Source organism: Ixodes scapularis, unplaced genomic scaffold (assembly GCF_016920785.2).
Source record: "Ixodes scapularis isolate PalLabHiFi unplaced genomic scaffold, ASM1692078v2 PGA_scaffold6__148_contigs__length_123643588, whole genome shotgun sequence".
NCBI lineage: Eukaryota > Metazoa > Arthropoda > Arachnida > Ixodida > Ixodidae > Ixodes > Ixodes scapularis.
This window is the reverse complement of record NW_024609881.1, coordinates 101,437,156-101,453,344: the sequence shown is the minus strand read 5'-3', so window position 1 is coordinate 101,453,344 and position 16,189 is coordinate 101,437,156. Positions and strand designations below refer to the sequence as shown.

The window sequence follows — 16,189 nt, the reverse complement described above, 5'->3', positions numbered from 1 at the left end:
CCGTTCGCTGTCCTGGTGCCTGATGAGGGAATCACTGGGAGCCATAGAAGACTGCTTAATGACCAGTAGGAGCAGTCACTGGAGTTGATCGCTTCCTACTTCCTTGCTGTTGGTGTTGCTTGGAATCTCGTGAAACGACATCCCGGGCACCTTCTTTAGCGAGTCCGAGTTGCACATAGGCAAACAACAGTAAGGCATCCCCTACTGAAAAAAACCATTTGAAATTCAAACGGGTGGCAAACTGGTAAATCAAACGGGCGCAAACTTGTCAACCCGTTTGGATCAAACGTGATTATGGGATACGGGTAGCCGTTTGAAACAGTACCCGCTCTAAACGGTACCTATTTGATACAGGTGCCCGTTTGAGACGGGTGCCCGTTTGATACAGGTGCCCGTTCGACCTTGCACGTGACCACACGTTTGAACGTGCCATTCAAATCGGGAAATTATGCGCTAGCCCTAAACGGGGATCGTTTGGTAGGTTGGTTATCTTAAACTTATTTAAGACGTTCCGAAAATCATAAACCTATTTATAACACGGAGGAAACACGTAGAACAAATGTGCTCACGTAGGTGCTTGCAAATCGACAGGAAAACAGACACAAAAGATTGTTTTCAATTCTCCTCAAATATTATTACGTCTTCTGTAGACAAGTACAAACGTGCAAGCGATCTGTGAAATGTGAGAGGCACTCCAAGCTTTTATACAACTGAGAAGATAGCAAACCAAACAAGAACCGAGATAATTCTAGACTATGAAGGTAGACTTTCGGGAAATTATTCGCCCGGCTGCCGCGAGAATAGTGGCTGCATAATTATATAGATGACCTGGAAGAATACGAGCAGAAGAACGGTCAATCGTTGCCTAGAAGTAGGTTGCAGCGCACTTACCATAAAAATAGCGGACTTGAAAGATGTAATCCGTGATTTTTGTCGACACGGTCAAAGCAGGACAAACACACAAACACAAATGAGAGGGAACGGGTTCTTGGAAGTTTCGACACGATGTGGCGCACAAGCTGTCAGTTGCCGAACCCAACCAAACCGCAAGAATTCCTGACTTCTTTGAAGAATCGCTTGTTGCCGATATAGACGTAGGACTTTTCGAACACTGATAGCTTTGGTGCACATCCAATACGTTGTCGAGAGACATCCTAATAAGACCGCAGAGTTAGGCGACAGATCGAAGCAGGTGGACGCGCGAAGTTCGAGCTGGAACTAACAACAAGCAGGCAAAGAAAAAAGCGGCTGCTAGGCGCACCCTTCCGGATCTCGATGCTTATCACCGTATAGCTCGCGCGCGGCTGCGAGTCACGTGACGGGTGACAAGAGAGGAGGGAGGGGGCGAGGACCACAGGGACACTCCCTCTCCCCCTCCCCAGGCATTCCAGTTAGATGTGTTTTTGTAACCTCGAAAAAAAAAAAGAAAAGACGCGCGCCCGCATTTTAGCACGCTCGAACCTCGGAAATGGCGGCGGGGCGGCCAGAAGCTCGGCTTGCGCCCGACCGAAGAAAGTACTCAGCGCGAGCTCGTAGTTTGACTGTTGCAACGGCGGGCGTGGTCTCGCAATGCTCGATGTTCTTGCAGCCGCGTGTACGCATGCTACCTTCGCTGCGTCTTGAATTAAAGTGAAACGGAGTCTAGACGTACATTCTTTCACGCGGTCGCGTCTTCTGCAAGAGAGATTCGAGCTGAATAAGTAAATTGAGGCAACAAAGATGGACAAAGTTTTAAAGTTCTGTCAAAAATATCGGCTCACCAACGTCGTGCGTTTACGTAAAACAACAACAAAAAAGGTGTTAGTTTTAGTTGCAGTATAAGCGAACATCAGCGCAATCGAAATATAAATATAATTACTTGCATTACGCGGACGATCTGAAATCGATGAATCGGCGCTCCCAGCCTTCCGCAAACATTGTCTACCACGGCTGAAACGCTAGGTGTGCCCACGCCGCCGATCTGTACGTTCAGTATTAAACGGGCTCCGGAGAGCCGTTTGATTAAACCGGTACAGCTTGCAACATGGTCACCGGTTTGAGCAAACGTGCGACAACTTTGCCCAAACGAGTCGCCCATTTGCCCAGACGAGCGACCCATTTGCCCAGACGAGCGACCCGTTTGACAAAGGAGTGACCTGTTTGTCCAAATAGGTGACCGTTATGGCTCATACGGGGGACCCCTTTGAGCCATACGGGCGACCCCTTTGACAAACTGGTGACCGGTATGGTTAAACTGTTACCGGTATGGACCCGTTTATTTTCATATAGGCGCCAAATGGTTTTTTTCAGTAGGGTCATGCTACTTAGAATGCAGCACCAGGAGTCGGGGCGAAGTACAAAGTGTTGAAGTGCCCACGATCAATAAATAAAATAAAACGACCGTGCGTGTACGTGTGGCGCCACAGTGCGCGAGCCAAGAGCCGTAGACAGCCTCGTGGTGTCTGGACGAGGCTGTCTGAGACTGTCGCCTATTTGATCACGTAAGGACACGTTACCGCGTAACCTGAGATGGAAAACTTACGTTATCACGTAGCCTAACTTGATAACGTAGTTTGCGCTAGCTGCAGTGAACTGTAGCAGCGGACAAGCGTCGTCTGCATTTCCGTATGGGGTTTTGGCGCCCCTAGTAGCAAATATGTCCAGTAGGCGCGACGAAGCCAAAGTTACCATTGGGCAGACATGTTAAGTATAGAGGAGGCTATGGCTGAACACTCGGCGACAATGTTGGCATGATTGTTGACCTCTGCGACAGACCAGCACCGCGATTGACTTTGGCACAGCAGCGAATCATGGCGCTTCGAAATCTCGCCGCCTTTCTTGACAACGGCCCAGCTTAGAGCCCATAGGCTCCTGATTCGCTGCGCAGCGATTTTCACACGCCTTCGTGGAAATTATCACCGAGTGATTAAACATTTGGCTGCTTTCCTTATATATATTTAGTGGATTAAAAAATAATTGCTCGGCATGAATGTTTAAGACGCTTTTTGTTTCAAGAAAGCGTCGATGTGTTATACAGTATTGCTTCGCAGGAAAGCTCTGCGTTATGCTTAAATTAAAGTGCCCATAAAAGGTGTACTTACATGCAAAGGAGGGTACTTCCGTTTGTGCAATAAGGTTTGCGCATGCATACCTTATTTTTATAAGATTGCAAAAAAAAATCCAGAGAAACTTCCCAATTGTGGAGGTCTTAAGAATACTGTAAGTAGTACTCCGTGAGTAGTAAATTGAAAGCCTTCAGTATCTTCATTATCTTTCTAAAATAATATTTGTTCAGCAGGACCGTTAGTACGCGTTACCCATTAAAGGTGGTATCAGGTATCAGGCACAAAACATTTCTACGTTCTACTTTTCGGTATAATGACTTATTAAGCTGCTGAAGCTGCTAACGGATGAGGCCATTTAGCCAGCGGCAAAAACTGCGTAACGGAGCTTGTCTTCAGGTGCATAAGCCGTCATCTGCTAAACCGATCAAACGCAGAGTATGTACCGTGGCCTTGTGTTTTTAGTTTCCGTGGTTTCTGCTTGTATCTCGTGTCTTTGGCTGCGCTTTAATTGATATTAAAACTACCTGTAGCTGACTCTTTTTCGAGACATGTTAAAAATCGCACACTATTTCTTTTATCAATATGTTCATTGTTGAAACGTGACTGGGTGTCACAGGACATAGTGTTTCATCAAAATGTGCGGCATGGCGGTAATTAAATTACGAAGGCAAATATTCAGTTTAATATTGTTTTTCTTAATTCAGACGCCAACTTCAGTTTCGAAAGAATGTGTGGAGTTTAAGAACAATACGAATACCTAAAAAAAATTATAATGATCAAGCAAAGGCTATTTTCTTCCAGGTTAGGTTAGTGTATATAAAGTCACTGGTTCCTGCGAAAGTAGCGCCAAAAACTTGTTGTATTCGCATGTTTCGGTCTTTGTATTGTGACCGTGGCAATCGTTTTGCGCGCTTCTGTTAGTTTCTGGGGGACGTTTCTTTATTCTATTTTTTAGCGCGTGTAGCCGTGCTCACAAGGGACCAGGAAGCCACAATGGCCGCTTCCTCCTCCCTTGTGATGGGACAAACCAGGCTGGCAGTATAGGCAGACTTGTTACATGAGGGCTGCACTGCTTCCACATTTCCCGAACATCTGATGCGTCCCAAAACAAACTCCAGTGATGTGAATATGTTGTTTATTCTTCTAATCCCTCAAAGGGCCCTCGTAGATATTGCCGAGAGCATATTTAAAACTATGCAAGTATGATAACATCATAGCGTACCAACATTATTGAGCACAAAACAGGCCCAGCTACTGAAAACAAATATCATACTCGTAACAAATATTTGTTTCTGTAAACAGTTTATTACAAAAACGAACACACCTTTGAGCATCTAGTTTAATACTATGTGAGGAATCTGGATATAGGCATTTTTATTGAGTAGGACATTACACGTACGTCTAATAATAAACGCTCTGCAAAACCCCATCAGGCAACATTGAGTGCTGCCATGTTCTTTCTTGGGAGTAAAGCACGTGAGTGAACGGCAGTGCTGCCCTCGAGTCCAATAGGCACTGACCCGTGCTCACGGTGATTGCTAATATAAAGTTATTGTCCAGTACATATCTAGAGTGCATTTGCACTCTAGAGAAGTATGAAATAATCAGGTAATTAGCCCACGAGCTACAATGGTGGTGTAAGAGTGTATACTCCCTTTCATCTTAATTTGGTCAATATGAACCTTTGAAGAGAGGAATGTGACGACATATAATCAGAGTGGTCTCCTTCTACGGAGTGCTGTGCCATACCTTCACTCAGTCTCTCTGCTTGGCTCGAGGGGGCTGTGGCCTTTGCTCTTTGCCAAATTATGGTGAAACGAAGTATAGGCAGCACACACCTTTGGAAAAAGTCTATTGAAGAGAATGAAAGGACTGGTAGTCAACATTTTGCTACAAGATTGCTTCTTCGGACATCTGGGAAGAACACAAGTTCAGGTTATTTTATCCGGGTAAATAGAACAAGTAAATAATCAACCACTGATAAACTTCCCTCTTTATAAACACAATTATGGCTGCAATTAACCCTACAAAAGTGAAACATGTGCAGTTCATTTCCCATTTCTGAGTTGCTTTAAATTTAAAGAATCGTTGACTTGTGCAGTGCGAAAACTGCTTTATTTTAAAGATTATAGATGTTGGACTGGTGGATGAGACAACCATTTTAGAGGAGTCTCATTATAAACTAGAAGTTAGTCGGGAAATTTCATACCTATCGGCAAGGTCAAAAGCCTAATAATATTAATTTCTAAGCAACTTCAAATGCAGTAATGTGTGCACTGCCCGATCAAAAATATAAGAATTTGCCTTCTGAGTTTCAAGGGGATAATTGAACTGTTTTGTGAACGTTAAAAATGAACTACTTTGCGAATGATTGGTTCAGATCCTTTGTAACAGTTCGCGTGCACATTGCTAAAGAAAGCACCAGCCTTTCACACCAAACAAAATACTGCTATCAAACGCAAGCTACTGTAATAGCAGCACGTTATAACCAAATATTAAGAAGTCCTAAATCGTCGGCAAGCAACTGCACATCATGACTTTCGCGCACCGAACCAACTCGTATCTGCCAGCTCTGATCGCTGCTATTTTACCGTTGACGTCAAGGACTTTGTGAGATCACGTGACAAGTAGCCACATTTGCGTATATCATGGCGATCAACCTGGGCCTGGGCGCCACTTTCTAATTTCCGGTTTATAACAGAACTCTATGCCGCTCTGCCTCTACGATACCCCCCCCCCCCCCCCTTTCCCTTCGTACAAGCGTTTCACAGAAAGTGGCGTGCTCATCTGAGCTCGGCAGTACATGGTTCGTGCAGCTGTGAGCATTTGAACAGCAAAATAAAAATTTGCTCTGTTGCACCCGTACACGCTGTGCGCTCTAGTTCTGGTGTATGCGCTCTAGTCTTCGACCGGGAGAGCGCCCGTAAACTTGCTGTGCCCGAAACTGTACTCCCATGTCCAGGAAGCCACCTCGTACGGTGCTCAGAATAGCCTTGGCTATTTTGTGCGCAGTATTCGTTGCCTCGCTGGTATATTATGACTGGTTACGACCGCCACCTTCCTGCCCAACGCCAGCACCCGGCGGCACAACCAGAGAGCAGGTAATACGCAGTGTTGCTATGGTCACTGAAAGAATGAGAACGGCAGGGAGGTCCCTCACTTGTCCCGCCTCCCCAATGAGCTTCCTGCCTTCGACAGTGCGTCAGCGTTTTGTGAGCCTCGAGCTTGCTCACGCAGCCAAAGCACGGTGGAAGGCAACGGGCGCGTGGTGGTGGCCGGTCATCTGAGAAAACGCCGTGCCTTTCCCATCCTATCAGTGTCTATAGTGGTCATTCTGATTCCAATTTCTTTTCAGATTCTCCAAGTGTTGTCCTGGCGGAACTTTTTTGAGTAAACCTTGAGTTGGCCGTTTTCGGATTTCATGGCTGTTGCAGAGGAAATTAAATAGACAGTTTTATTTCGTTTTGTTTGATATCCTAGATAATTTCACATCTCGCTGTCTAAAAGAGTGCTATAAGAGTGAATGAGGTCGACGTGGATACACTCGACCCTACAATAGGTTCTGGATTACAATAACTTTTCGTAGATTCTACGCAAGAGATTTCCGTTAAGAGCGCGAGCACGTGACGATTCTTTGAGCATAGATTGAGTACGCGCGCGCAAGGCCCGCAATCCGCAATGTACCATGTACGACCAGTGTTGTTTTTTACTTCCCGTATCTACTGTTAATTACGATTTTTTTTTTGTTTCCGCAGACTTCTAGACGCAGCGACCATGACTTTGCGTTCAGAGCAAGAAGAGTCAGCAGGGTGTGTCATACGTACCAGCTAACCTTGGCGGATCACAAGAGGCGCTTCAACAAGCGCAACTTAAGCTGCGAACAATTACCCGTGTTCTACAACAACCGAGAATGTTCCTTCATCATCGACTCCACAAAGAAAGTTGGCTACTGCTACATCTGCAAAGTTGCATCCACCACAGTCAAGGCCATCTTCGGTCAACTGCTCAACATCAGTCACATGGGAAACACACTTGACAGTATACACACTGCCTTTCATGAGCATGTCCGCACAGTCTCACCAATGACGTTTCTACAGAGGAGCAGCCAGGAGAGCTACAGAACCGCCATGTTCGTGAGGCACCCCTTCGAGAGGCTAGTTTCAGCTTACGTGGACAAGGTGCTAGGCCCGCGTGCTGAAAATGTCTACTTTTATGAGCACTACTGGAACGACATGCCTGGCGTCAGGAACACGGGCCGGAACGTGACCTTCCCGGAGTTCATCGATTATATATTGAATCAGACAGTGAACCAGATGAACGCTCATTGGACTCCGTACTACGTGACGTGTCAGCCTTGTGCCGTCAAGTACGAGTTCGTCGGAAAGCTGGAGACAGGAAACAGGGACTTCGCGCTTTTCTTTGAAACGCTGGGTTTACGGCTCGAGGACATTCCGCAGCAAAACAAGGGTAGCGACCACGGGTTCCGCAAATCTGCCCGAGAGTTTTTTAAGGAGCTCACTTTCGATCAGGTGATGCGTCTATATGACCGGTTCTTCTTCGATTTCGAGATGTTCGGGTACGACTTCAGGGACTATCTGCACTGAAATTGCACGCGAAACCGAAGGATAAGGCCAACTTCGAAGAGGGTTTTTCACAGCCGGTGCTTCAACGAATCTGCAGTCGAGTAAAGGAGGGCCCATGCTTGAAACCTATAAAGCTATTTTCTCGTCAAATGAGCATTCAGAAGGCAGCTTTACTGAATAATATATTGGTCTAGAGAACTTAAGTGTGCCGGTAGCCTAAAATTAGTGTCTCATGTGTATACCCATAACCTCCTTTAACTGATAATGCCTGCCCAATCGCTGGTTGCCAGTTATAACCACAAAGGTTATAACTGGCAACCAGCCAGTTATAAACAACACAGAAAAGGTAACCACCGTGAATAGGCCTCTCTCGTGCGTTGAATTCTTGGTGTTCTTTTTGGCATTCGTCGTGGTTGCTGTGGGCAAGTTCCTGTCGGAGATGTCATTTTATTAAGTCCCAAGCTACACCTGGGATCATGAAAACTCACGAAAGCTCGTTTCGACGAAAGATTGTACCCCAATTCTACCTCCCGCCACTCAACAGTATTCGACAGAGAGATTTTCGAGGTAGACATTAAGTATGGCCTGTCTGGTCACAATCTGTGCATCTTCCCGAGGCTTCATTCAAAGCTCAGCATGTCTCGGGCCTCCCTAGCGTCGAAGCTGGATCAGCCCATGTGCCATTCCAGGCTCTCATTTGGCGCTGCTTTGATTGGCTCGCAGCGGTTATTTGTCCACATCTTTCTCGCTCACCTCGAGTAAGTGATGGGCGCCTGAGGACAGGCACAACGCGTTTTTCCCTATCTTGTGGTCCTGCACAGCTTACTCCTTCCACACTGCTTAGGTAATTTCGTAATGGTTGTAAGCACGGAAGACCCTGGCCGTTGTAATTTCTCGCCACCTTCTGCTCTGCGCCTGGTCCTTGACCTCAGAATTAAAAACGCTTAGTCTTCGCTGTTTAAGTCAGTGTGTTTATTGAGAAAATAAGGAGGAAAGAAAGAAAATTTGGAACGAAAGGTTATCCTCTCAATGCGGTGTTATATTTCTCGTTGCGATTGGGCAGAGGCAAACCATGAGTGGTTGAGAAGAGGAAGAATAGGGCTAGCGCCTGGCAGTCTGGGCGTGAGTCACAATCAGATGACCGCGGCCTCGAGCAAGTTACATTAGACATGGAAAATCTTAATCCTGGTCGTTCGTGGTCCATTTGGAAAAAATATAATTTGTGCATCTCGGTTGCCGATGTTATTTGCAGGGGTTGTCTTTCGCGCTAATTCCTTAGTCCTTTGTAGAGCCACTAAGTGAGCTACGCTTAGGGTATCGGCACTGTGTTCCTTGGTATTGTTGTGGGCGCCGCCATCTTGGTGCGTAGTGCAGAGCAGACGGAACTACCGATCGTCATGATTCAAAAGTGCGACTTCCTCAGCACTATATTGGCTGTTAGGAAGCTTATATAGTCAATATTGCTTTGGATTGCCGCAAACTCACTAAAAAAAGCTCCCGGTGCGAGGCTCAGAGCATTGCCTTCGAGGTCAAAAACGAAACTACTTTTCGTTTACTTCCCTCGGTCAAGTCCATCCCTTACTTTACAGTCAACTGTCAACATAAAAGGAGGGGGGGGGGGGGGGTTAGGCGATCTAAATAGTGCTGACAGAGAGAGAGAGAATGCGTAAAAACGGTGCGATCCTCCATTGTTTTGTGATACCGATGGCCATCGCTTCTCTCGCTGTCTATGCCCTCCCCACCCCTGGCCTCCACGAATATTGGTATGCAAGTGATAACCGATGAAATATCGATAACCCGTAACCGCTACTTTTTCTCTGACTGGTCGAGTCTTCGTCCGTGGAGTGTCCGTCGTCTCCATGGCCACCTCTTAATGACATGCTCTAAATTCAGGGCTAAATTCAAACTCTAATATACGAAAACACATCAAGGTAAGCTGGAACACCTGCATTCTGCATTGACTATACATTGTAATGTTAGAACCAAGTTTGTTTGTTTTTTTGTTTTTTTCTCGTGTGAATAACAGGCGAAACACCCGAGTCAAAAGGGAGCTTTCGTAGATCGCTTCTTCAGCTCCGAATCTCGTCGCGAAGGTAGACGCTGCTTCTGAGCATGCGCACCTCTAGCTTTGTCTGCACAATTCCAGGGATCATTTCTGGAGGCCGTAAGCTAGCGGAATGGCGGGTGTGGCTGCAGCTTTCGGTGCCTTGTCAGCTTACAGGTGAACGGAGTACACCTATGCTCTTTCTTTTAAACGCAATATTTTATTTTTACGAGAACTATCATATTCTGTGCGTATGAGGAATGAAAGTAGTGTTGGAAAACATTTTTGAAAAATATCAGTATTGTTTTCTAAATAAGTGTACAAAAAAGTAACGCGAAAGTAATTTGTGATGTAACAAATGAAGTAATATATTACTTGTAAGCGAACGTAACTCGTAACGGTTATCTATTACATTTAAGGCTCGGTAATTTGTAATTGTAATCTATTACATTTTTTAAGTAACGAGCACAAGTCAGGTTGTACGGGTCACTTGTTATTGTTTGTGATTTGGCGTCGTTGTCTTGATTGCAGGAGCATCTGCTTATTCTGGTAGGTCTTGTTTTCTTGATTTGCTATGTTGCGTACAAGTATGGCAATTTTCTTCGCGAGTGGTGTTGCCTTCCTTTAAGTTTTGAAGTTGTGATAAGGCCCTTGAGTTCATAACGATCAGAAGCTACTCGCTCTTGTTGTCTTCTGATCTTTTGATGAGTGCCAGCCCCATGGCGTCACGTGTCGCGTTACGTCACACGTAAGCGTTGTACCTTGTATGAAACGCCTGCGCGAGGTCATGTAGCGTGACGGCACACGCTTGACGTCACGCGCGTTCTGCTAAACTTGGCGGAATCCTTTTCCTCTAAATTTGGAGGGTAAACATTCCGGTATATTTAGCGCAAAATTTTCCTGCCAAATTAAGCGGTAAAATTAAACCCTCGCGACGCCACACGTGACGTCACGTGTGACGTCACCTTGTGCATGCCGGGATTTTCCGATCCCCCCGACGCCGGCGCTGGATTTTCTGCGAATCGAGCTCCAAAACGCTATCACGTTAATAGAACCTATCTGAAAGTCAGCCTACCAACTCTGTGCGGAGCCAAAGCGCTCTAATGGGAGGCACTGCACAGCTTCTCCACACCAGAATAAGCGAACATCTTCGAAACATAGAGGGAAAGGGGAAAAGATGTTGGGTTTTCAGGTCACCTTCGATTCATGAAATCGAGTAAGCTTGATTTAGCCGAGCAGGATCTCCTATCATCGCCGTTAGAGCTGAAATATTGGACCTTTCGAGGCTACCACAAGGTGACTCTGAATTTTTAAACGGGTACGTTATGCGTTAGTTGTTTATACAGCAAGGGGTTAGTCTGCTAGAAACATGGCGAAAGCCATGTTTCTGGCAGACTAACCCCTTGCTGTATAACCCCTTGCAGTTGCAGAAAGCAGCTGTCGGCTAAATGTATTGTTATGAGCGAGTAGGTTTCAGATGGTTTACCCTCAAGAGGATAATGCGCTGCATTGTGACCATGTATGCGCTGCACATTGTAACCATTATTTCAATGCCGTGCTGTAAACTATTACAACTTTTTCTTTGCCTGATCTAGGTGTGATCATGTTTTCTGCTCAAAATTATGTGAAATACTTGCTTTTTTTAAAATCTTATAAAGCATTACTTTTTCAGCCCACGCTGTCACAGTTTTTGAACTTAATTTCAATGTTAAAACGCGTGATAAAAATTGTCACGACTTATAAGCCATTTCTTACAAGTGAACGTCGGGTGATCCTCGGATGGTCGTGGCAGCCGTGAAGAAATGGAAGATTCTCACTCCTTTGCGACCGTCGCTTGGGTGGTTCGTCGCATAAATGAACACAAGAATAAGTGACAAGTGAAGCGAGCTGATTAAGGTCAAGAAAAAGAAGTCGGGCAGAAAAGATGATAGAGAAGTTAACCTGTGGTATTAAAAGCATACTAAAACAATCTCGGACTTTAGTATGTGCCGCTTCGTTCCATTATAAAATACAATAGGAAAAAAAGAAAAGAAAAACTGCTTCCGAGTTTTAGATATTCCTTTCAAATATCTAATGTTCGGCCTTTGCAGCCAAGGAAATGGGCATTTCATTTAAAATGATCGCCATTAGACAAACCGAAAGTCGCAGCAAATTCTAGGCTGAAACAACTTGCAATCCGCTTCTTTAAAGTCGCAATTGTTTTTTTATGTAAAGGAAGGGTAATGTAGCTTGTACCGTCCAATACATTGAAGCATCATGTTGCTATCGATCGTGTCGCAGCGTAATTGATGCCGCGGTACGACCGGTGGCTGGTCGTAGCTGTTTCAGAAATCCTATGTGCACTCCACCAAAGCGGCACCAAAGATTCATATTTTCGCGCGTGCAGCCGCGCACGCGCACACTTTCCGGATAACGCGCCGGTGTCGACACCTGTCGAGATCAATACCACGCGCTTCAAGCGAGCCCTTCCGGTCCCAACAATACCCAAGTATTCTAGTACACTGTAGCCCGTCCGCCGGTCCTCCCCGAAGCGTTGTTTCAGTTTTCTTTTCGCTACAATTGTTTCTGCTCAAGCGCGTGTCTTTCAAATATGCGTTCTATGCGCTCGCGCTCGCGCCAAGAGGACAGTGCAGAATTGTTGTTTTCGGGCCCGTGCCTTCACCTACAGCGAACGCGAAATGCTAAATTATCTGAAGCCTGGTTCAGACTAGGGTGCCTTCATGTGCGCTTTGCTTAGGGTGGAGACATCTCGCCATTTTGTCCCACACATTTATTTTTCTTTTTTGTTCAAAAGCGCGTGAAAGAGTGTGTCCCTGCACGCGTTTGTGGCGCTGACTGTGCTATGGCGACATTTTGTTTTCGTCAATTTCTTTGCATTTTACCCGTGAGCGCGTGCTGTCGGCATCAGGTACTACAAAGGGTGGCATCACCCTTAACAGAAGGACATTGAGGCACCCTAGTTCAGACAGTTGCGTTTGACTGCGTTGCGGCAGCGAGAAACCAGGACATCCCTGCTGCTTATATCGCGTGCCAAGACGATTCCTTGAATTGAATTTCACGCTTCATACGAAGCACAGATGTGCCGGTGAGTCGCTTTCGGTTCTCGACGCAACGCTGTCAAACGCATTCAAGCTCAAGTGTCTGAACCAGCCTCAAGCATCAAAGAACGCCGAGAATATAGTTCTCTGCGCTGCACCTGCTGGCTTCTCCAGCAGTACTTTTCCTAAAAAAAGATATATATATAAATTAAATAGCACGTGTATGTTTGCCAATGCCTTATTTTTGGAAATTTACTTGGAATATTTTACATAGGTAAAAGGAACGCGTGCCGAAAGGTCTGAAATCCTAGTCCCCTTTAGAGTGCTCCACTTTGGATGACACACACTTGTTTAAAACATTTTTTATCGAGTATGCTCGATGAAATGTGCCAAATGAGCCAGTGAAGACGAATCATATATCCCAAGACAGAGAAATACACAAATACACAGGCATGATCCCAGATATCTGTGTACGTTCGCCTTGTCCGGCCTGAGTCGTGGTGTTCAATGCTTAATACTTCACTGCACTTCAAAGCAAAAAATTGGGTATGACAGGCGTGCAAGCTCGGCGGAACCGAGGAGGCCATTTGCAACTGATCTGCACGCAGAACTGACCGATCACAACTTTAATGAGAGCACGCTCTTTACTGAACAGCACAATAAAAGATGACAAGAGTATTTCGTCCGGCGAACATTCCAGTCAATTCACGCCTGTGCGTAGCTTCCTGTGCTTTTTAGAGATTTGGTTAAATTACTCGAGCACGACGCCAGCTGCCAACTGTTTACTAGCAGTACATGGTAAAACCTGCGACGGAACCAAAAAGGACAACCGCGATACTTTTTATCTGCCTCGGGTTTTAGTAGGTGCCTACCAAGGTTGCCTGCACTCTTTGGCATGTTTGTTTTCTGCCAGTTTAGGCGAACTGAGCTACACGCCTGTTTCGACCGGTTCAAATTTGAATAAATGGTAACTAAAGCACAAAGAAAACAAGTTTCAAGTATTTTTTTTAGATTTTTGAAGTGACTTTTACTATTGAACAGCTGCATGTACTTGAATGTTCAATTCAAGAGTTTATAAGACGTGACTACCTCATGCTTAAGTGTCACTTGCCAACAGGGTGGTAACGCTCAATTGCTCGAGCCCAGTGGGTAGTTAAACAAGCCTGTGGGGTAGTTAGAGCCGTCAAAACGCATGATTACTAGGGGGGGTGCTCACTTTTTCTTAGAGTGTGCTGGGCTGTACACGTCTCTTTTTTAGTTCTTTTTTCCTTGAGCGCGTGAAAGCCGAAATCAGCCCACTCGTCAACAGCGTTCACCCACACCTTCTCTGATTTCCGGTCCGTTGGAGACTTGTGAAAACCCACCTCCGGGTGGTGCAGCGGGTTGTTTGAGCAGCCCACAGCGCTACAAGTTGTACTCGGCATTTTTCGAGGAACAGCTGGGCAGTCTTGGGCGCACCGAGTTGCTCGCTAAAACGAGTCTTGGAGTCCTCACAAGCAAATACACAAAAGGATATACCGAAGCTACACGTGCTACAGATAAAAGCACCGGCTAAACACGCCAATCACAAGCCGAAGTAGCGGTGGTAGCGGCTCAAAGAAGCACACTCTGCGCAACGCCCGGACCGGAGGAGAAAAAGAGACGACACTGACGTCACGGCCCAATGTTGTCTTGGGCTGCCAAAGGCATGGTAGCGCTTTTTTAGACGAGGACAAAAGAAAGAAAGACAATACCAACTAACCCAGCATACAGCTTTGATAAGCCCAATATTGCTTTAGCGATCGGCAACTCGCTGGCCGCCCGCTAAAAAGCAGCGGCTCGCGGCGGGTCGCATTTTTATTATCGGCATCAGTGAAAAATGCGGCGTCCCATGGACGTAATATTTTGGCTGGGGTCGTATTTCGTGTCTCTACAGTAGTTTATTTCATTTTGAGTTTTGGCCGGAGTTGCCCTTTAAGCGAGCGCAATCTTTTCACACACAAAACAAATACTGCGATAAATGCAAGCTACTGTAATGACAGCATGTTATATCAAAATATTGAGAAGTCCAAAATTTTCGGCAAACAGCGGTACATCACGACTACTGCGCACCGAAACAGCTCGTATCCACCACCTCTTGGCGCTACCAACTTACCTGTGACGTCACGGCTCTTGTGAGGTCACGTGACGAGTAGTCAATTTTTTGTACAACATGGTGACAACCGTGGCCCGTGCGCTACTTTCTAAATTCTAGTTGATAGGATTAAGCCACTCTGCCTCGTTGATAACCCCCCCCCCCCCCACCCACCCCCACCCCCCGCCCCCACCCACCCACCCCACCCCCTTTGGTACAGGTGGTTTCCAGAGAGTGGCGTCTACACCCTTTGGTAGAGGTGGTTCCCGGAAAGTGGCGTCTACATTTCAGCGATGCGCATGCTTCGTACAGCTGCTGGAGCATTTGAAGTGAAAATGTAGAAACATTTGCTCTCTTGCGGGTGTATAGGTGATACGCGTATACTACGAAACAGACGGCGCCCTCGTTAATGCGCTCCAGTCTTCGTCCGGGAACGCGTCCGGAAGCTTGGAGTCCCCTAGAGAGTACACCATGTCTAAGAAGTCGCCTCGTACGGTCCACAAAATAGCCTTGGTTGTTTTGTGGGCAGCAATTGTTGCCTCGCTGGTATATTTTGATTGGTTGCGACGGCCACCTTCTTGCACAACGGCATCATCCGGCGGCACGACCAGAGAGCAGCTAAAGCGCAGTATTGTTGCTCTAGTCACTGGCAGAGCGAGAACGGCAAGGAGATCCCTGAGTTGTCCCGCCTCCCCAGCGAACTTCCTACCTTTGATTATGCCCTCAGCGTCTAGTGAGCCTCGAGCGTGCACACGCAGCAAAAGCACGGTGGAAGGCAACGGCCGGCATGCCGGTGGCAGGGCATCCAAAAAACGCCCTGCCTTTCTCATCCTGTCAGTGACCATAACGGCATTCCGATTCCAATTTCTTCTGCAGATTTTGCAAGTGTATTCCTGACGGAACTCTTTTGAATAAACCCTGCGTTGGCCCTTTTCGCATTTCATGGCTGTTTTTTGATATCCTACAAAATTTCAGATCTCGATGTCTAGAAGTGTGAATGAAGTCGACATGAACACATTCGACCCTAGAATAGGTTCTGGATAATGGCGAGTTTTAGAGTAGGGAGCCCCAAAGCTTTAGGTGCCCCAAACAGCTTGGGGCGTCCCACAGCGCATGCGCAGTACTTCTGCGCATACCCACTGTGATGCCCCGAGCTGTTTGGGGCATCCAAAGCTTTGGGGCCCCTATTCTAAAACTCGCTAATAGTGACTTTTAGTAGATCGTTCCCATGACTCCGATAACGATATCCCGATACTTCGCCGCCTCCTCCCTTGTGCATGCATAGTATCGTTATCGGGCTATCGGAGGTATCGGAACGATCTACTAAAACTCCCTAATAAGAACTTTCGTGGATTGTACGCAAGAGC

At 46.3% G+C, this 16,189-nt stretch overlaps 1 protein-coding gene across 1 annotated transcript in view; it reads left to right on the top strand.

Annotated features, from left to right (window-relative positions):
• The window catches only part of LOC115317900 (carbohydrate sulfotransferase 11), a 51,801-nt gene extending 44,073 nt beyond the window's left edge, over window positions 1-7,728 (top strand). Inside the window, exon 2 of the mRNA XM_040221276.3 lies at window positions 6,800-7,728. Coding sequence (XP_040077210.2) covers window positions 6,800-7,648 — 849 coding nt within the window. The 3' untranslated portion in view covers window positions 7,649-7,728. The remainder of the gene's footprint in view (window positions 1-6,799) is intronic.
• The last annotated feature ends 8,461 nt before the right edge of the window (window positions 7,729-16,189 follow it).